Here is a 22,070-nt window from a genome sequence, read left to right on the forward strand (position 1 = left end):
CAAACTATTGATTTGTTCTGCAATCATTAACGGAAGGCCATACATATAAAGCAGGACAGACCAACATTCTGTTCATCATTCTGTCGTCATGAGGACTGAGGTAGCTGTTGCTCTTCTCCTGGGGTTCTGTGCCGTGGCTGTGGCTGTGTCTGGTGATGAAAACAGAACGTACGTATGCTCTATTTTACACAAAATATCTTTACTCTCATTTATGCTCTCATTACACAAAATACAATTAGAGGTCACTTGTTCTAGTAATCTGAGCTCTGAACCTTGTGTGTGTAACCCATAGAGGCAAACGGGACACTCGGGAGGTCAAGGTGGCTCCCCCCGACCCAGTGGACTGTGTCTGGAGCCGCTGGTCTCAGTGGACCCCCTGTAATAACTGCACCAAGATACGGGTGAGTCTCAGATTTTAAAACATATATACAGAACAGGGCCTAGCAATTTTGCCTCCAAGTCTCACATTTTTCTCAAATGTCAGTCTCAAATTATTCATGGCTTAAAAAACATGAGTGAAAGTTTGTATGCTCCTATGCTCCTTAAGTGTGTGAACTCTTTTGTCATGTTGGCAGCACCGTTCACGGAGTGTGGAGGTGTACGGCCAATTCGGTGGGAAGCCCTGTCGTGGACAGCCAATAGGAGAGCAGCAGGCGTGCAACACAGAGGATGTGTGTGAACAGGCCCCGCCCCCTGAGTGCTCCAGAACTGAGTTCACCTGTGAATCAGGTACTGTACCTCCCAATTAGGTCATAGGCATGAGTATGTCTGCCTATGGTACCTCCATCTTTCAGATCCAATATGACGCTGAATCTGTGCGCATCAAGGTGGGTAGATTATTTAGGTTAGGGCAGGCTGTTTACTCTGAGCAGCTATGGACTAAAGTAAAGTTAACCATAATACAATTTACACAGTTGCAGCAGTGCTATTACAGTGAATTAAGTGCATAAAACTGTCATCATACACTGATCATGCACGTTTCTGTCTGTCTGTGTTTCTCTCTGTCTCTCCCTCTCTTTGTGAAGGTGCGTGTATTAAGTTGAGACTGTCGTGTAATGGAGACTATGACTGCGAGGACGGGTCAGACGAGGACTGTGAGCCCAACCGTAAGCCCTGTGGCGCACAGTTTTACAACACCAACGAACAGGGCAGGACTGCAGGATACGGGTGAGCACAGCAGCACTTCCCTTACAACCACAGTCCAGTAGCAATCACCTCTCAAACACCTGCACAGTAGCATTACATTTACATTTTAGTCATTTAGCAGACGCTCTTATCCAGAGCGACTTACAGTTAGTGAGTGCATACATCATAAAAAATAAAAAATAAAAAAAATATATTATTATTATTTTTTTTTTATATATACTGGCCCCCCATGGGAATCGAACCCACAACCCTGGCGTTGCAAACGCCATGCTCTACCAACTGAGCTACATCCCTGCCAACCATTCCCTCCCTTACCCTGGACGACGCTGGGCCAATTGTGCGCCGCCCCATGCGTCTCCCGGTCGCGGTCGGCTACGACAGAGCCTGGATTCCAGGGTCGTGAGCATTGTGATGAGCTTAGAGGGCGCTATGGTATTGAAGGCCGAGCTGTAGTCGATGAACAGCATCCTCTCATACTGTATGCATTTATTTTGTCCAGGTGGGTGATGGGCAGTGTGCAGTACAATGGTGATTGCGTCATTTGTGGATCTGTCAGGGCGGTAGGCGAATTGGAGAGGGTACTGTGTGTCGGGGAAGGGAGGAGGTGAAGGTCTTTGACTAGACACTCGAAGCACTGCATGATGACGGAAGTGAGTGCTACGGGTCGGTAGTCATTCAGTTCAGTTACATTCCCTTTCTTGGGCACGGGGATGATAGCTGCACTTGATTGAGGATGCCTGACGCAATAGAATCAATGGAATCAATGGAATAGTCCCAAAAATGCAAACCTTGACTCCATGCACACTCAATCAAAGATACAAAGTAAAGAAAACAAATACTATTTGAACTCAGGTCTACTCCTGAATGCTCTCCAGCAGCCACTCAGGTCCCTGACTGAATACATAGAATGTCCATAGAAATACATATTAGATTACATTATATTAGTGTTCTTTTAAGTTCTGTGTCTATGTCTTTATGCTGTGACAGAATCAACATCTTGGGCCTGGACCCCCGTATAAACCCCTTCAACAACGACTACTTCAATGGGGTGTGCAACAAGGTGAGGAACACCAATAACAACGAGTACAACAGGCTGCCTTGGAACGTGGGCGTGCTCAACTATGAGGTGAGTTAGGCCTAGCCTGGAATCTGCCTTCACTTCAGTATTACAATAGTGAAACAGAGATATTCGGCTCAGATTTCAGACTAAGATTAATCACGGCTCTGTCGATAAATGTGACTTTTCAATTCTTGCATTGTAATTTCAAATCATCTTTATGTAATCATCTTTATGTCATTTCAAATCAGTTCTTAAATTGAACTGACTCAAACCATTCTGGCTTTATGATGTTGTCTATATATTTGATCAAAGTTCCATCCCACATCGTGACAGACTGTTAACGTTTAGTAGCTGGCAAGTGAGCATGTGAGATTTGCTTCTGGGTTCCAACATTAGACAGTACAGTATGTAACACTTCAGCAAATTCAAACCTTTGTGATTGACCTCTGACCCCTGCATGGGTCTTTCCCAGACTATAGCAGAGGAGACCGTTTCCAGAGAGATCTATGAGGACACATACACCCTCCTGAGGGAACTGATGACTGAGACCAAGTTGACTGTGAGCGCTGGGTTGAACTTAAAAATCAGCCCCACAGAGAAGTCTATGGCCAAGTCCAACACGACTGTGTCAGGAGGGTTAGGGGCGGACGCTGAGTATGAAAAGACACAGATGATCAAGGATGTCTCGGAGTACACTAAAATAAAGGTACAGTAGGCTTCACGTTATACTGTAGTGTACACTCTGTGTACACCATGGATAATATACTTTCAGTCCACTTGTATTTGTTTATTTCATCTATCTTGTAAATCACAATGGCTTTATTTTTGATTGAAGTCTAAAATGTATTGGCTGACTTTGAGTTTAAACTCCCTGATTTTAATTGAACAATAAACCAACAATACATTTATAACGGTCTTTTCTAGGACCCAAAGTTGCATAACAATAATATTACAACCAAAAGCAGTGCCAGAATACTTATGGCGATTCCTATTGGTTGATGTGGGTCCTTGTCCAATTAGAACAAGAGTTTCATGCGTGTGAACGGCCGTGTGCAACTGAGCACCTATAGGATGCGTTCCCGGGAACTTCATGTGGCCGGGGAGTTTCTAGAGCATGTCAAGTCTCTACCTCTGGAGTACGAGAAAGGACAGTACTTCAGGTTGGACTGTTATCATTACACTAGAACATATTTTTAAAACTATTACCTCATTGTTTTTGTGACTATATCTTATGTAAAATGTTATATATACAGTACCAGTCAAAAGTTTGGACACACCTACTCATTCAAGGGATTTTCTTTATTTTTACTATTTGTAGAATAGTAGTGAAGACATCAAAACTATGAAATAACACATATGGAATCATGTAGTAACCAAAAAAGTGTTAGACAAATCAAAATATATTTTATATTTGAGTTTCTTCAAAGTAGCCACCCTTTGCCTTGATGACAGCTTTGCACACTCTTGGCTTTATGAGGTAGTCACCTGGAATGCATTTCAATTAACAGGTGTGCCTTCTTAAAAGTTAATTTGTAGAATTTATTTCCTTCTTAATGCATTTAAGCCAATCAGAAATATTGTGATAAGGTAGGGGTGGTATACAGAAGATAGCCCTATTTGGTTAAAGACCAAGTCCATATTATGGCAAGAACAGCTCAAATAAGCAAAGAGAAACTACAGTCCATCATTACTTTAAGACATGAAGGTCAGTCAATATGGAACATTTCAAGAACTTTGAACGTTTCTTCAAGTGCAGTGGCAAAAACCATCAAGCGCTATGATGAAACTGACTCTCATGAGGACCGGCACAGGAAAGGAAGACCCAGAGTTTTTATATATATAAAAACCTAGGGGATTGGAAGTGATGCAGACAATTACATTGATGGTAGTTACAATCTATCTGCAATAAAGCTGATCGACCCCCTAAAAAGACACAGAGTTACCTTTGCTGCAGAGGATAAGTTCAAAAGAGTTACCAGCCTCAGAAACTGCAGCCCAAATAAATGCTTCACAGAGTTCAAGTAACAGACACCACTACTAAAGGACACCAATAATAAGAAGAAACTTGCTTGGGCCAAGAAACAGGAGCAATGGACATTAGACAGGTGGAAATCTGGAGTCGAAATTTGAGATTTTTGGTTCCAACCGCCATGTCTTTGTGAGACACAGAGTAGGTGAACTGATGATCTCTGCATGTGTAGTTCCCACCGTGAAGCATGGAGGAGAAGGTGTGATGGTGTGGGGGTGCTTTGCTGGTGACACTGTCTGTGATTTATTTAGAATTCAAGGCACACTTAACCAGCATGGCTACCACAGTATTCTGCAGCAATATGCCATCCCATCTGGTTTGGGCTTAGTGGGACTATCATTTGTCTTTCAAAAGGATAATGACGCAACACACCTCCAGGCTGTGTAAAGGCTATTTGACAAAGAAGGAGAGTGATGGAGTGCTGCATCAGATGACCTGGCCTCCACAATCAACCAACCTCTAACCAATTGAGATGGTTTGGGATGAGTTGGACCTCAGAGTGAAGGAAAAGCTGCCAGCAGGTGCTCAGCATATGTGGGAACTCCTTCAAGACTGTTGGAAAAGCATTTCAGGTGAAGCTGGTTGAGAGAATGTGTCACGATTGTCATGAAAAGTGGACCAAGGCGCAGCGTGATATGCGTACATCTTTTTAATGTGTACTTAGCAACACGATACAAACAACAAGTCCTCGGTCATAAAGTCCTCGGTCATAAACACACAAACCTACACAGAACAAGATCCCACAAATGACAAGTGCACAAAAGGCTGCCTAAGTATGGTTCCCAATCAGAGACAACAAGCAACAGCTGATTCACGTTGCCTCTGATTGGGAACCACCCCGGTCAACATAGAAAACACATGAACTAGAAACAGAACATAGAACACAAAACATAGACCCTACACACCCTGGCTCAACATATAAGAGTCCCCAGAGCCAGGGCGTGACAGAATGCCAAGAGGGTGCAAAGCTGTCATCAAGGCAAAGGGTGGCTACTTTGAAGAATCTAAAATCTAAAATATATTTTGATTTTTTCAAAACTTTTTTGGTTACTACATGATTCCATATGTGTTATTTCATAGTTTTGATGTCTTCACTATTATTCTACAAGGGAGAAAATAGTAAAAATAAAGAAAAACCCTTGAATTAATAGGTGTGTCCAAACTTTTGACTGGTACTGTATATTTATTTTTATGTATTTGCCTACTCCTGCTTGGACAATTGTGGGATGGATAAAGTATTTTGTGTTGAGTTGAATGGAATGTATTGGAATGGAATTGAATTGAATTGAATGCAGCTTTCTGGAGGACTATGGGACTCACTACACCAGGAATGGGAAGTCTGGAGGAGAGTACGAGCTGGTCTACGTTCTCAACCAGGACAACATCAAGGACAAAAGTAGGAATCTTAAAATCATATTTTGTCTTTCTACCAACACCACTCTTAAAGGCCCAATGCAGCTGTTTTTATATCAATATCAGATCATTTCTGGGTAACAATTAAGTACCTTACTGTAATAGATTTCCATTCCAATTTGCAAAAATAACTTTTTAGCAAAATAAACTATTTCTCAACCAATAATTTTTATAGAACTGTCTGGGAGTGGTCTGAGTGGGGAGGGGAAAACAGAAAGCAAGCTGTTATTGGCAGAGAGGTTTGGAACTCTCTTTGTTATTGGTCTATTAACCTATTTACTGCATGGTGATATCACCATGGAAAGCCGAAACTCCCTCCAATTTTTATTTTACCTTTATTTAACCAGGTAAGCCAGTTGAGAACAAGTTCTCATTTACAACTGCGACCTGGCCAAGATAAAGCAGTGCGATAAAAACAACAACACAGAGTTACATATGGTTACATATGGGTTAAACAAAACATAAAGTCAAAAATACAACAGAAAATATATATACAGTGTGTGCGAACGTAGTAAGTTATGGAGGTAAGGCAATAAATAGGCCATAGTGCAAAATAGTTACAATTTCGTATTGACACTGGAATGATAGATGTGCAAAAGATGATGTGCAAAAAGAGATACTGGGGTGCAAAATTAGCAAAATAAATAACAATATGGGGATGAGGTAGTTGGGTGGGCTAATTTCAGAATGGCTGTGTACAGGTGCAATGATCGGTAAGCTGCTCTGACAACTGACGCTTAAAGTTAGTGAGGGAGATAAGTGTCTCCAGCTTCAGAGATTTTTACAGTTCGTTCCAGTCATTGGCAGCAGAGAACTGGAAGGAATGGCGGCCAAAGGAGGTGTTGGCTTTGGGGATGACCAGTGAGATATACCTGCTGCAGCGCAGACTACGGGTGGGTGTTGCTATGGTGACCAGTGAGCTAAGATAAGACGGGGATTTGCCTAGCAGTGATTTATAGATGACCTGGAGCCAGTGGGTTTGGCGATGAATATGTAGTGAGGGCCAGCCAACAAGAGCGTACAGGTCACAATGGTGGGTAGTATATGGGGCTTTGGTGACAAAACGGATGACACTGTGATAGACTACATCCAATTTGCTGAGTAGAGTGTTGGAGGCTATTTTGTAAATGACATCGCCGAAGTCAAGGATCAGTAGGCTAGTCCGTTTTACGAGGGCATGTTTGGCAGCATGAGTGAAGGAGGCTTTGTTGCGAAATAGGAAGCCGATTCTAGATCTAACTTTTGATTGGAGATGCTTAATGTGAGTCTGGAAGGAGAGTTTACAGTCTAACCAGACACCTAGGTATTTGTAGTTGTCCACATACTCTAGGTCAGACCCGCCGAGAGTAGTGATTCTAGTCGTGTGGGCGGGTGCAAGCAGCGTTCGGTTGAAGAGCATGCATTTAGTTTTACTAGTGTTTAAGAGCAGTTGGAGGCTACGTAAGGAGTGTTGTATGGCGTTGAAGCTCATTTGGAGGTTTGTTAACACAGTGTCCAATGAAGGGCCAGATGTATACAAAATGGTGTCGTCCACATAGAGGTGGATCTGAGCGTCACCAGCAAGAGTGACATCATTGATATACACAGAGAATAGAGTCGGCCCGAGAACTGAACCCTGTGGCACCCCCATAGAGACGGCCAGAGGTCCAGACAACAGGCCCTCCGATTTGACACATTGAACTCTATCTGAGAAGTAGTTGGTGAACCAGGCAAGGCAGTCATAAGAGAAACAGAGGCTATTTAGTCTGCCAATAAGAATGCCTTGGCCAGGTCGATGAAAAGACGGCTGCGCAGTACTGTCTTTTATCGATCGCGGTTATAATATGGTTTAGGACCTTGAGCGTGGCTGAGGTGCACCCATGACCAGCTCGGAAACCGGATTGCATAGCGGAGAAGGTACGGTGGGATTTGAAATGGTTGGTGATCTGTTTGTTAACTTGGCTTTCAAATACTTTCGAAAGGCAGGGCAGGATGGATATAGGTCTGTAACAGTTTGGATCTAGAGTGTCACCCCCTTTGAAGAGAGGGATGACCGCGGCAGCTTTCCAATCTCTGGGGATCTCAGACGTTACGAAAGGGAGGTTGAACAGGCTAGTAATAGGGGTTGCGACAATTTCGGTGGCTAATTTTAGAAAGAAAGGGTCGAGATTGTCTAGCCCAGCTGATTTGTAGGGGTCCAGATTTTTCAGCTCTTTCAGAACATCAGCTGTCTGAATTTGTGTGAAGGAGAAGCAGGGGGGGCATGGGCAAGTTGCAGCGGAGAGTGGAATGCATGGCCAGCCGTAGCAAAATGCTTGTTAAAATTCTCAATTATTGTGGTTATTATGGTGGTGACAGTGTTTCCTAGCCTCCGTGCAGTGGGCAGTTGGGAGGAGCTGCTCTTATTTTCCATGGACTTTACAGTGTCCCAAAACTTTTTGGAGTTAGTGCTACAGGATGCACATTTCTGTTTGAACAAGCTAGCCTTTGCTTTCCTAACTGATTGTGTATATTGGTTCCTGACTTTCCTAAAAAGTTGCATATCGTGGGGGCTGTTCGATGCTAATGCAGTACGCCACAGGATGTTTTTGTGCTGGTCAAGGGCAGTCAAGTCTGAGGAGAACCAGGGGCTATATCTGTTCTTAGTTCTGAATTTTTTGAATGGGGCATGCTTATTTAAGATTGAGAGGAAAGCACTTTTAAAGAACAACCAGGCATCCTCTACTGACGGAATGAGGTCAATATCCATCCAGGATACCCGGGCCAGGTCAATTAGAAAGGCCTGCTCGCTAAAGTGTTTTAGGGACCGTTTGACAGTGATGAGGGGTGGTCGTTTGACCGCGGACCCATTACGGACGCAGGCAATAAGGCAGTGATCGCTGAGATCCTGGTTGAAGTATTTAGAGGGTAAATTTGTCAGGATGATATCTATGAGGGTGCCCATGTTTACAGATTTAGGGTTGTACCTGGTAGGTTCATTGATAATTTGTGTGAGATTGAGGGCATCTAGTTTAGATTGTAGGTTGGCCGGGGTGTTAAGCATATCCCAGTTTAGGTCACCAAGCAGTACAAACTCTGAGGATAGATGGGGGGCAATCAGTTCACATATGGTGTCCAGGGCACAGCTCGGGGCTGAGGGGGGTCTGTAGCAAGCGGCAACAGTGAGAGACTTATTTCTGGAAAGGTGGATTATTAGAAGTAGAAGCTCAAACTGTTTGGGCACAGACCTGGATAATACGATAGAGCTCTGCAGGCTATCTCTACATTAGATTGCAACCCCACCCCCTTTGGCAGTTCTATCGAGACGGAAAATGTTGTAATTGGGGATGGACATTTCTGAATTTTTGGTGGCCTTCCTAAGCCAGGATTCAGACACTGCTAGAACATCAGGGTTGGCGAAGTGTGCTAACGCAGTCAATAACTCAAACTTAGGGAGGAAGCTTCGAATGTTAACGTGCAAGAAACCAAGGCTTTTACAGTTACAGAAGTCAACAAATGATAACGCCTGGGGAGCAGGAGTGATACTGGGGGCTACAGGGCCTGGGTTAACCTCTACATCACCAGATGAACAGAGGAGGAGTAGAATAAGGATACGGCTAAAGGCTTTAAGAACTGGTCTTCTAGTGCGTTGGGTACAGAGAAAAAAGGGGCAGATTTCTGGGCGTTGTAGAATAGATTCAGGGCATTATGTACAGGCAAGGATATGGAAGATTATGAGTACAGTGGAGGTAAACCTAAGCGTTGGGTAACGATGAAAGAGATAGCATCACTGGAGGCACCGATTGAGTCGGTCTCCACGTGTATTGGGGGTGGGACAAAGGAGCTATCTAAGGCAGGTTGAGCTGGGCTGGGGGATCTACAGTGAAATAGTACAATAAGAAATAACCGAAACAGCAATAAGCAAGGCATATTGCCATGGGAGAGAGGCATAAAGCAATCACAGGTGTTATTCGAGAGAGCTAAGACAACAGCTGGTAATGGCTAAGCATAAACAGGATGCGGTACCGTAAAAAGGAACAGTCCAGCAAGCATCAGCTGTGTAGCTGAGTTATCATAAGGTCCGGTGAACAGCAATAGTAGAGTTCGGGGGTTGATATAGCACTGGCGAGCAAGAGGCCATGGCTAGCGTGTGCTAGCGGGCCAGGGCTAGCAGATGGATCTTCGTGGTCGACGTCGTAACGGGAAGCCTGTTGTAACCACATCAGACGAGTTTTGGATCGGGGGGCTCCGTGTCAACACTAGGAGGTCCCGTCCGGTTGACAGAGAGGTAGATAGCCGGGTGATGTGCCTGGCTCTAGGCTAGCTCAAGGCTGATTAGCCAACAACAACGTCCATTTGGTTGCAGCTAGCTAGCTGCGGTGATCCAATGCAAACCTGCTGATTAGAAGGTCCTGTGTAGAGTGTATTTTTGACCAGGGACGGCCTGTTCAATAGGGCGATATGGGCGACGCACTGCCAAACGGGAAAAGGAAGGGATTTTTTTCTAATCAATTATATCACGGCAACAGTAGTTATCAGTGTTCTAATCTGATCTGACTGCCACTAAATGTCAAATCAGGCTAAAGTCGTGCTTCAAATGGCCCCGCCCGTTTTTGGGGCGATTTCAGTCAGGTTGAAAATCGCCCAGAAGTCTCTCATAGCCTGTCATGTAAAATCTATTTTTTTCAAATTTCAAAGCTTTCAATACATTCTCTATGGGTGTCTGTGGGCTTGCACTTACGCGCTTTCGTCATACGTGGACGTAACCATGAACGTAACTAAGAAAATAGCGGCTAGCAGCGTCTCTGTTGCGACCTGCAGTGTGGCGTTATTTTATGTTTTTAATTTGTAGACTTAGTTTACAAACATTCTGCCAACCATGGATTTCCAGTGGTGGGTTTTGGACTGATCTTGTTGATCGTGTACATACCCGCTACGAACGGACTAAATAATGAAAACGCTGCTGGCAGCGGAATCCAATACAGCTGGGAGACTTGGCTGGATGACAGAGTCCCGGACAGAGAAGTGGAGCCGGCCGGCTTCACCCTGGTCAGAGCGGACCGCGATCCTGGTAAGAGAGCGACTCTGTACCCCCGACATTGAACTGCTTTCTGTGTCACTGCGACCTTACTATCTGCCCCGTGAGTTCCCCCAATTGTTTGTTACCGTTGTGTACTGTTGATAATCACAAGTTTACTGGAGAACTGAGACCAAGTAGAGACTTTGGACAGGGTGGATATGGTATAATAAAGGCAGTTTATTCAGAGGTAAAGATATCTGGAATCGCGTGCACGGACCCGTTCGTCAAACTCTTAGGGAGCTATCTGAAGAGAGCCCCGAAAACATTGTGTGCAGACATTTTATACAATAAATGATGTAGGTTGAATCTAGTAGTTCTGATCTTCTGATTGGTCCTGATGAGTTGGGCGAGGTCCCCTCCACTGTTGCATTGGCTCTGAGTCGGGTTCTCTGTCTTCAAATGTTCAGCCTAAAGAGAGGGGATTTTTGTGTGTGTGTGTGTGTGTGTTTAACAGTGATGATGTGTGTGTGTGTGTGTGTTATCAGTGATGAGTGTGTGTGTGTGTGTGTGTGTGTGTGTGTGTGTCCTCAGAGCAAGAACTCGTGAGTTGGAAGAACTGAGAGACCTATGGCGTGGGTGTTGTCCTTGGCCACCTGCTGACAAGGCTGACAAGATAGGACTCTTTTGTCCATTGTTATAGGATAGGAACAGCATTGATTGAAAACAAACGCCCAACACAAAATGGGTCATGCACAAGATTTTAGTCAGACCAAGCTATAACATTATATATTTACTACGACAGTACATTCAACCAAAAGCTAATATAACAAAGGCATCAGAGATTATTTATAATCTGTCACAGAAACTGGAATCCATCTCCCCAGATCAGTCAATAAATGCTTCTGGTATTGACTTATATGCTGCCCCTGTCTTCATGTTGTTGCTGGACATATCTTTTTTAAAATGTGTGTAGGTCACCTAAATCATCAGAAAAATTGCCCCTCCTGAGAATTTTTTCAGGAGCCGCCACTGTTTTTGACCAGCAACTATCAGGAAACTAGATGGTAATTTTCCATGAAGTAAAATTGATGGGACTTGCTTTAACTCTTTACAAGTATTTTTGTGGTAGTGTAAGAAGTTTAAAATGTTTTACTTAAGCCAAGAAGTTAAATATAGTCAAAGTTAAATTTAGTAAAATGATTGGTCTGATTACTTTGATATACTACACTATCAACCTTATTGCTTTGGATTGTGGGGCAGTTAGATCAAATTATATTTCATCACAAATAACTACACTCAGACTAGCCTACTACACTTTTAGACACTATCTTAATAGAATAACACAGAATATGACAACTGTAATAATAGAGTACAGAAAACAAGGAGGCATTGTTGAAGTTGAAAAGAAATGTCCAAAATATATTTTATCCCAAGCTTCTAACATACATTAAATGTCCAAACTATATTTTATCCCAAGCTTTTATCCCAAGCTTCTAACATACATGAAATGTCAAAAATATATTTTATCCCTCACTTCTAACATACATTAAAGGTCAAAAATATATTTTATCCCAAGCTTTTATCCCTCACTTCTAACATACATTAAATGTCAAAAATATATTTTATCCCAAGCTTTTATCCCTCACTTCTAACATATATTCATTTCTAAAATCAAAGGATTAAACTGTTAAAATAAAAGTTAAGTTAAGTTGGACTGATTGGTATGATAATAGAATGAATGTATGGTTGAAGGTGTGTGTGTGGTAGTAGTTATTGCTATTCTGATTTCAGATTTGAATATCAGAGAAGTAGACCAAGGTACCATACCCTTTAAGTTTTTGTCTACGACACGTTGTTGGGAAAAGTGGTCAAGATAGCTGATTAGTGTCAGAAGTCACAATGTTTACTCATTGTCTCATGCTTAGAATGTGCTCCCCATTGTTATAATTTGAAAGTTCAGAAAAGTTCCATGGCAGTTAATTCAACTGTGGGAAGTTAGCTAAATTAGTTGATGTGGTTACTAAAACAGCTGTACCTCTTGACTGGTAGTAGATATTTATGTTCATATTTCCAGATTTGAATAGCAGAGAAGTGGACCAAGATGTCGTACCCTCTAAGTTTTTGTCTAACTTGTTCTGAAAGTGGTTAAAACATCAGTTGTTTGGAAAAAGTTGGGGAAAAATGGTTCATGCGGTTACTAAAACAGCTGTATTGTTAGATCTGTAGCGGATATTTTGGTTACGCGGACAGATTTAAATAGCAGACAAGTAGACGAAGATGTCATACCCTCTAACTTCTTGTCTAACTTGTTCGGAAAGTGGTCAAAATGTCAGTTGTTTATAAAAGGTTACAGAAAATGTTGTTGATGCAGGTACTTAAACAAAATGTTGTATGCAAGCACACTATTCTAGACCGGTCTGCACATTTTAAAGTTTAAATGGCATTTCTAGCTTAAACAGGGTGGCGTGCAGGAGATTAATAAGAAGATAAGTATGAGGAAGATTTAAAGTCAGGACTTTTGTTTCGCAAGTCCCATCTGATTAAAATAAATCACACTTTTACAGTATTAATTTCATCAGCTGTTGTATAATATGATATAAAACACAGAAAAACTCAATTTTGACTGCACTGGACCTTTAAGATGCTACCACTGATACATGTCATATCAAAACTAGCTAGGGCTCTTATTCAAAACAGCCCAACATTGCATTGAGGATCAGAGAGAAAGCATTTGGTTTCCATATTAATGTTTTTTTATAATGATTTGGGAAAATGAATGAAATGTGACCATATTGAAACCTCTCCTGTTTGCAGTGATGTCCGTATGTGATGTTTAAGCAATGTTGTCTCTCCTATAGAGGTGACTGAGAAAAAAATCCAGGAATGCATTAAAGTTGGAGTAACAGCAAACCTTGACACCAACATCGGGATTGGAGGAGATGCCCACATCAGACCGGGACACTGTAAAGACATTATCAATAAAAACACAGGTCTGTTAAAACAATGTTAACACAAACATACAGTTTATCTATTTATTTTACCCTTATTTTACCAGGTAAGTTGACTAAGAACACATTCTCATTTACAGCAACGACCTGGGGAATAGTTAGAGAGGAGAGGAGGGGGGATGAATGAGCCAATTGGAAGCTGGGGATGATTAGGTGGCCATGATGGTTGAGGAACAGGTTGGGAATTTAGCCAGGACACCGGGGTTAACACCCCTACTCTTCCGATAAGTGCCATGGGATCTTTAGTGACCACAGAGAGTCACGACACCCGTTTAACGTCCCATCTGAAAGACAGCACCCTACACAGGGCAATGTCCCCAATCACTGCCCTGGGGCATTAGGGTATCATCATTTTTTTTGACCAGAGGAAAGAGTGTCTCGTACTGGCCCTCCAACACCACTTCCAGCAGCATCTGGTCTCCCATCCAGGGACCGACCAGAACCAACCCTTAGCAACCCTGCTTAGCTTCAGAGGCAAGCCACACACACACACACACACAAAACACACACCCTCCTTCCTGATTGCTATGGCTCTGTATCCACAGATGAGAAGGAGGGTAAGGCGCTGGTAGATAAGGTGATTACTGCAGTCAGGGGCGGAACCCTGGAGACCGCTGTCGCCATGAGAACCCAGATAAAGAAGGAGGGGCTAATGGACATACAGACCTATCAGAACTGGGCCCGGACAGTGGGCGATGCCCCTGCACTCCTCAGCAGTGAGGTAAGGGCCCAATTCCAAACCCATCCCATGCTGCCTCATTCCTATAAACACTATGTAGATCTGAAAGGAGTTGTTACATTGCCCAAAAGGGGGATTGGTAAAGTTGTATTTTATTTTTGTATTAAAAAATACATATAAACTCAGCAAAAAAAGAAACAGGACCCTGTCTTTCAAAGATAATTCGTAAAAATCCAAATAACTTCACAGATCTTCATTGTGAAGCGTTTAAACTCTGTTTCCCATGCTTGTTCAATGAACCATAAACAATTAATGAACATGCACCTGTGGAACGGTTGTTAAGACACTAACAGCTTACAGACGGTAGGCAATTAAGGTCACAGTTATGAAAACTTAGGACACTAAAGAGGCCTTTCTACTGACTCTGAAAAACACCAAAAGAAAGATGCCCAGGGTCCCTGCTCATCTGCGTGAACGTGCCTTAGGCATGCTGCAAGGAGGCATGAGGACTGCAGATGTGGCCAGGGCAATAAATTGCAATGTCCGTACTGTGAGACGCCTAAGACAGCGCTTCAGGGAAACAGGACAGACAGACCACGTGTAACAACACCTGCACAGGATCGGTACATCCGAACATCACACCTGTGGAAAAGGTACAGGATGGCAACAACAACTGCCCGAGTTACACCAGGAACATACAATCCCTCCATCAGTGCTCAGACTGTCCGCAATAGGCTGAGAGAGGCTGAAATGAGGGCTTGTAAGCCTGTTGTAAGGCAGGTCCTCACCAGACATCACCGGCTATGGGCACAAACCCACCGTCGCTGGACCAGACAGGACTGGCAAAATGTGCTCTTCACTGACGAGTCGCGGTTTTGTCTCACCGGGGGTGATGGTCGGATTCGCGTTTATCGTCAAAGGAATGAGCGTTACACCGAGGCCGGTACTCTGGAGCGGGATCGAATTGGAGGTGGAGGGTCCGTCATGGTCTGGGGCGGTGTGTCACAGCATCATCAGACGACTGAGCTTGTTGTCATTGCAGGCAATCTCAACACTGTCTGTGCGTTACAGGGAATACATCCTCCTCCCTCATGTGGTACCCTTCCTGCAGGCTCATCCTGACATGATGAGCCGTACTGCTCGTTCTGTGCGTGATTTCCTGCAAGACAGGAATGTCAGTGTTCTGCCATGGCCACCGAAGAGCCCGGATCTCAATCCCATTGAGCACGTCTGGGACCTGTTGGATCGGAGGGTGAGGGCTAGGGCCAATCCCCCCAGAAATGTCCGGGAACTTGCAGGTGCCTTGGTGGAAGAGTGGGGTAACATCTCACAGCAAGAACTGGCAAATCTGGTGCAGTCCATGAGGAGGAGATGCACTGCAGTACTTAATGCAGCTGGTGGCCACACCAGATACTGACTGTTACTTTTGATTTCGATCCCCCCTTTGTTCAGGGACACATTATTCAATTTCTGTTAGTCACATGTCTGTCGAACTTGTTCAGTTTATGTCTCAGTTGTTGAATCTTGTTATGTTCATACAAATATTTACACGTTAAGTTTGCTGAAAATAAATGCAGTTGACAGTTAGAGGACGTTTCTTTTTTTGCTGAGTTTATATTAAAACATACAATCTACTTGCAGTGAAGCCGCTCAACATTTACATTACATTCAGTCATCTAACCGTCCCCCGTCCAGAGTGACCGACAGGGGCAACCAGGGTCAAGCGCCCCGCCCAAGGGCACGTCAACAGATCTCCCACCAAGTCAAAACGGGGACCCGAACCCGCAACCTATCGGCCACCAGCCCAAGCTCCCAACTGCCAGGCCACCAACCATCCAAGATCCCCCCACAGTCCCCCGAGAGCTGACCCGAGACCATCAGAGAACACCCCCCCCCCGAGAAAAACAAAAACAAACAAAACCTCACCCTCCATTACCCCCCCCCCAAGCCACCATCCTCCAATGCACCAACAACCAACAAAATGAACAAAAGAGAAAAAAGAGAAAAACAGGAAAACAGAAAACAACAACACGAAAACAAAATACATCAAGGACAACGAAAATCATAACAGCAAGGCCAACTGTATACGTTTCAGTGCATGTGTGGCACTATTTACATCTGTGTATGTGTGTGTGTGTCCGTGTGTGTGCACGTGTGGGTTTGAATGCGAGGTAGTGTATATGGATGTGTACACTCGTACAAGCACCTGTGCAGCATCAGCCTCAGGCAAACAGGCATTAGATGTATCAGCATTGCCCTTCAGTGTCATTCAAACTTACTATTTTTTTGTTTATTTTGACTTAATTTTTTACTTTCATCTTTGACCGTCATTCTATCCCCCGCCCAGCAACTCCACTCCCACTTGTCTCCAGTTCAAATCAAATCAAATCAAATCAATGTTTATTTGGCACATGCGCCGAATACAACAGGTGCAGACATTACAGTGAAATGCTTACTTACAGCCCTTAACCATCAGTGCATTTATTTTAAATAAAAAAAGTAAAATAAAACAACAACACAAAAGTGTTGAGAAGAAAAAGACAGTAGGGAGGCTATATATGCAGGGGGGGTACCGGTGCAGAGTCAATGTGCGGGGGCACCGGCTAGTTGAGGTAGTTGAAGTAATATGTACATGTGGGTAGAGTTAAAGTGACTATGCATAAATAATTAACAGAGTAGCAGCAGCGTAAAAAGATGGGGTGGGGGGCAGTGCAAATAGTCCGGGTAGCCATGATTAGCTGTTCAGGAGTCTTATGGCTTGGGGGTAGAAGCTGTTGAGAAGTCTTTTGGACCTAGACTTGGCACTCCGGTACTGCTTGCCGTGCGGTAGCAGAGAGAACAGTCTATGACTAGGGTGGCTGGAGTCTTTGACAATTTTGAGGGCCTTCCTCTGACACCGCCTGGTATAGAGGTCCTGGATGGCAGGAAGCTTGGCCCCAGTGATGTACTGGGCCATACGCACTACCCTCTGTAGTGCCTTGCGGTCGGAGGCCAAGCAGTTGCCATACCAGGCAGTGATGCAACCAGTCAGGATGCTCTCGATGGTGCAGCTGTACAATTTTTGGAGGATCTGAGGACCCATGCCAAATCTTTTCAGTCTCCTGAGGGGGAATAGGCTTTGTCGTGCCCTCTTCACGACTGTGTTGGTGTGTTTGGACCATGATAGTTCGTTGGTGATGTGGACATCAAGGAACTTGAAGCTCTCAACCTGTTCCACTACAGCCCCGTCGATGAGAATGGGGGCGTGCTCAGTCCTCTTTTTTTTCCCTGTAGTCCACAATCATCTCCTTTGTCTTGGTCATGTTGAGGGAGAGGTTGTTATCCTGGCACCACACGGCCAGGTCTCTGACCTCCTCCCTATGGGCTGTCTCATCGTTGTCGGTGATCAGGCCTACCACTGTTGTGTCGTCGGCAAACTTAATGATGGTGTTGGAGTCGTGCCTGGCCATGCAGTCATGGGTGAACAGGGAGTACAGGAGGGGACTGAGCACGCACCCCTGAGGGGCCCCTCTGTTGAGGATCAGTGTGGCAGATGTGTTGTTACCTACCCTTACTACCTGGGGGCGGCCCGTCAGGAAGTCCAGGATCCAGTTGCAGAGGGAGGTGTTTAGTCTCAGGATCCTTAGCTTAGTGATGAGCTTTGAGGGCACTATGGTGTTGAATGCTGAGCTGTAATCAATGAATAGCATTCTCACGTAGGTGTTCCTCTTGTCCAGGTGGGAAAGGGCAGTGTGGAGTGCAATAGAGATTGCATCATCTGTGGATCTGTTGGGGCGGTATGCAAATTGGAGTGGGTCTAGGGTTTCTGGGATAATGGTGTTGATGTGAGCCATGACCAGCCTTTCAAAGCACTTCATGGCTACAGACGTCAGTGCTATGGGTCGGTAGTCATTTAGGCAGGTTATCTTAGTGTCCTTGGACACGGGGACTATGGTGGTCTGCTTGAAACATGTTGGTATTACAGACTCAGTCAGGGACATGTTGAAAATGTCAGTGAAGACACTTGCCAGTTGGTCAGCACATGCTCGGAGTACACGTCCTGGTATTCCGTCTGGCCCTGCGGCCTTGTGAATGTTGACCTGCTTAAAAGTCTTACTCACATCGGCTACGGAGAGCGTGATCACATAGTCATCCGGAACAGCTGGTGCTCTCATGCATGCTTGCCTCGAAGCGAGCATAGAAGTGGTTTAGCTCGTCTGGAAGTCTTGTGTCACTGGGCAGCTCGCGGCTGTGCTTCCCTTCGTAGTCTGTAATAGTTTTCAAGCCCTGCCACATCCGACGAGCGTCAGAGCCGGTGTAGTACGATTCAATCTTAGTCCTGTATTGACTCTTTGCCTGTTTGATGGTTCGTCGGAGGGCATAGCGGGATTTCCTATAAGCGTCCGGGTTAGAGTCCCGCTCCTTGAAAGCGGCAGCTCTACCCTTTAGCTCAGTGCGGATGTTTCCTGTAATCCATGGCTTCCGGTTGGGGTATGTACGTACGGTCACTGTGGGGACGACATCATCGATGCATTTATTGATGAAGCCAGTGACTGATGTGGTGTACTCCTCAATGCTAACTGAAGAATCCCGGAACATGTTCCAGTCTGTGCTAGCAAAACAGTCCTGTAGCTTAGCATCTGCGTCATCTGATTGCTTAACCGAGTCACTGGTGCTTCCTGCTTTAGTTTTTGCTTATAAGCAGGAATCAGGAGGATAGAATTATGGTCAGATTTGCCAAATGGAGGGCGAGGGAGAGCTTTGTATGCGTCTCAGTGTGTGGAGTAAAGGTGGTCTAGAGTTTTTTTTTCCTCTGGTTGCACATTTAACATGCTGATAGAAATTAGGTAAAATGGATTTAAGTTTCCCTGCATTAAAGTCCCCGGCCACTAGGAGCGCTGCCTCTGGATGAGCGTTTTCCTGTTGACTTATGGCCTTATACAGCTCATTCAGTGCAATCTTAATGCCAGCATTGGTTTGTGGTGGTAAATAGACAGCTATGAAACATATAGATGAAAACTCTCTTGGTAAATAGTGTGGTCTACAGCTTATCATAAGATACTCTACCTCAGGCCAGCAAAACCTAGAGACTTCCTTAGTATTTGATTTTGTGCACCAGCTGTTGTTTACAAATGTACACAGACCGCCACCCCTTGTCTTACCGGAGTCAGCCGTTCTATCCTGCCGATGTAGCGTATAGCCCGCTAGCTGTATGTTGTCCATGTTGTCGTTCAGCCACGACTCTGTGAAACATAAGATATTACTAGGGGTGTAACGATCCATCTACTACATCGATGTATCGATTTATATTCCTATGATCCAACTACATCGATCTGTGCTCGGCGAGTTGGCCTTTTGGACAACATATATCAATCTAACATCGTTTTAAAATGTAATAAATCGATTGTATCGATACTAGGAAATAACCCATTGGATTTAAGCACGTCAGACTTTATATGGATGTTTTTCCTAGCACTTTTAATGATAAAGGCTTTAAACATTACTCGATTCAGTCTGCCTATCCGTGACGTCATCGCCCCGCGCCAGCAGCAGCGCAAAGGCGCAAAGACAACAAAACATAGCATGGCGGACGACAGAGGAGAAGCCGACGAGCGAGAAATTATCAAGCCACCATTGCGGTCCTTACAAGAAACAGGAATCTAGGAAACTTCACCTGCACTGTCCAGTATCCAGGTATTTATTTCAGTCACACTGGTTGAATTTTTGGCTAAAAGGTTACTGAATCAATTTCAAGTCACTGAATCGTTTCGGATCGTATCGTTCTAAATGAACCAATATCGTCCTTGAATCGTATCGACAACCACGAATCGTGATACAAATCGAATCGTTGTTAAAACGAATCGTTATACCCCTAGATATTACAGTTTTTAATGTCCCGTTGGTAGGATAACCGTAATCTTAGGTCATCCCATTTATTCTCAAATGATTGAAGATTGGCTAATAGGATTGATGGGAGAGGCAGTTTACTCGCTCGCCGTCGGATCCTTACAAGGCACCCCGACCTACGTCCACGATATCTCCGTCTCTTCCTCATGCGAATGACAGGGATTTGGGCCTTGTCGGGTGTCTGTAGGATTTCCTTTGCGGCCGCCTCGTTGAAGAAAAATCTTTGTCCAATACGAGGTGAGTAATCGCTGTCCTGATATCCAGAAGCTCTTTTTGGTTATAAGAGACGATGGCAGAAACATTATGTACAAAATAAATTACAAATAACGCGGAAAAACACGCATAATAGTACAATTGGTTAGAGGGCTGTAAAACGGCAGCCATCTTCTCCGGCGCCATTATCTATCACATCCCAACCCTCAGTTTTCCTCAGTTGTATTGAATTGAACTGAAGTGAAATGAAGTGAATGTTACAGTAGTTCAGTCTCCTCTCCTCCTGTCTGTCTCTCCTGGTAGCCAGAACCCATCCAGACCCTGATCCCACTGAGTATGCCTGATGCCAACACCAGGAGGCTTAACGTGCAGAGAGCCACTCAGGAGTACGAGGCTGAGTACAACGTGTGCAAGTGTAAGCCCTGTCACAACGGGGGCACTCTGGCCCTGCTGGACGGGTTGTGCCTGTGTCTCTGTCTGCCCCAGTTTGAAGGTCTGGCCTGCCAGGATGTCAAGGCTGATAACAGTGAGTGGAGCCAGCCGTTTTATACACACGCATGCCCAAGCATGTATTCACGCACAAGCACACAAGCACACTGTCCTATGTATATAGTTAAAGCTGTCAAGCTGAAAATACAGTTTTCTTCTCCAGATAAGAATACTAAAACCCCCGTGGAGCATGTTCCTCATGAGGGGAACTGGTCGTGTTGGGCAGCCTGGTCAGGCTGCAGTGGAGGAAAACGTACCAGGACCCGCAGCTGCAACACACAGGGCCTCTCTGACGCCACCTGCAGGGGAGACAGTGTCAGTGAAGACTACTGCTGAGCTCCCTCTCATACAGAACACAATGATGACACAGCATAACAACCTGACCCCCATATATGTAGACAAAAAGGAGTTAATGCATCTTATACACACACACACACTCACACACAGTCCCGGCATGCACCCACACACACACGCACACACACACACAGGTCTATTTAATTTTGTGATAGGAAAAACTTTATCAACGTATTCCTTGAAGTAGGCCTGGTTCTGTTTTACAAATACAAATTTTCCAATAAAGTTTGACCTTTTGAGAGTTTAGATGAAAGGTGTCCACACAAAACATGAAAACATCCAATTGCATTACATATTTAAAATTCATCCTCTTCTCAAGTGTTCACTATAGACTGTGAATTGAAGTAGCTTCCTTTGACTGATCGTCTAAGAAGAAAAATGATGCCACCTTTTGGCCAAAAGTGGGTAATACAATTAATGTGGTCCTTAGAGACCTTTGGTTTGTGTTAATGATCATCATTCAAAATCTCATAATCTCAGGAATTTAAGGAAAACGGAGACCAGGACAGCCATATAACATCTTGAAATGCTCATGTATTTTATCCCATTCAACTTAATGAACCAAAACCTATCATTATGGTTTGGCATTCATAATATTATGATCCTTCCTTCAGGAAACCAAATAATATCTAGAACCATAATGTTCTCATGTTAAAATATACACTAAGTGTACAAAACATTAAGAACACCTGCTCTTTCTATGACAGACTGACCAGGTGAATCCAGGTGAAAGCTATGATCCCTTATTGATGTCACTTGTTAAATCCACTTCAATCAGTGTAGATGAAGGGGAGGATTTTTGAAGGTTAATGAAG

At 44.1% G+C, this 22,070-nt stretch overlaps 1 protein-coding gene across 1 annotated transcript; it reads left to right on the plus strand.

Moving 5' to 3' along the window:
* Positions 1-71: 71 nt before the first annotated feature.
* On the plus strand, positions 72-21,501 carry c9 (complement component 9). Its single transcript, XM_041885557.2, has 12 exons — positions 72-168; positions 293-401; positions 576-729; positions 1,026-1,167; positions 2,134-2,272; positions 2,679-2,912; positions 3,227-3,366; positions 5,531-5,631; positions 13,485-13,616; positions 14,180-14,355; positions 20,716-20,938; positions 21,065-21,501. Exons 1-12 carry the CDS (start codon positions 89-91, stop codon positions 21,235-21,237), a joined length of 1,803 nt encoding a protein of 600 aa, XP_041741491.2. The 5' UTR covers positions 72-88; the 3' UTR covers positions 21,238-21,501.
* The last annotated feature ends 569 nt before the right edge of the window (positions 21,502-22,070 follow it).

The sequence above is a fragment of the Coregonus clupeaformis genome, chromosome 9, assembly GCF_020615455.1.
Source record: "Coregonus clupeaformis isolate EN_2021a chromosome 9, ASM2061545v1, whole genome shotgun sequence".
NCBI classification, from domain to species: Eukaryota; Metazoa; Chordata; class Actinopteri; order Salmoniformes; family Salmonidae; genus Coregonus; species Coregonus clupeaformis.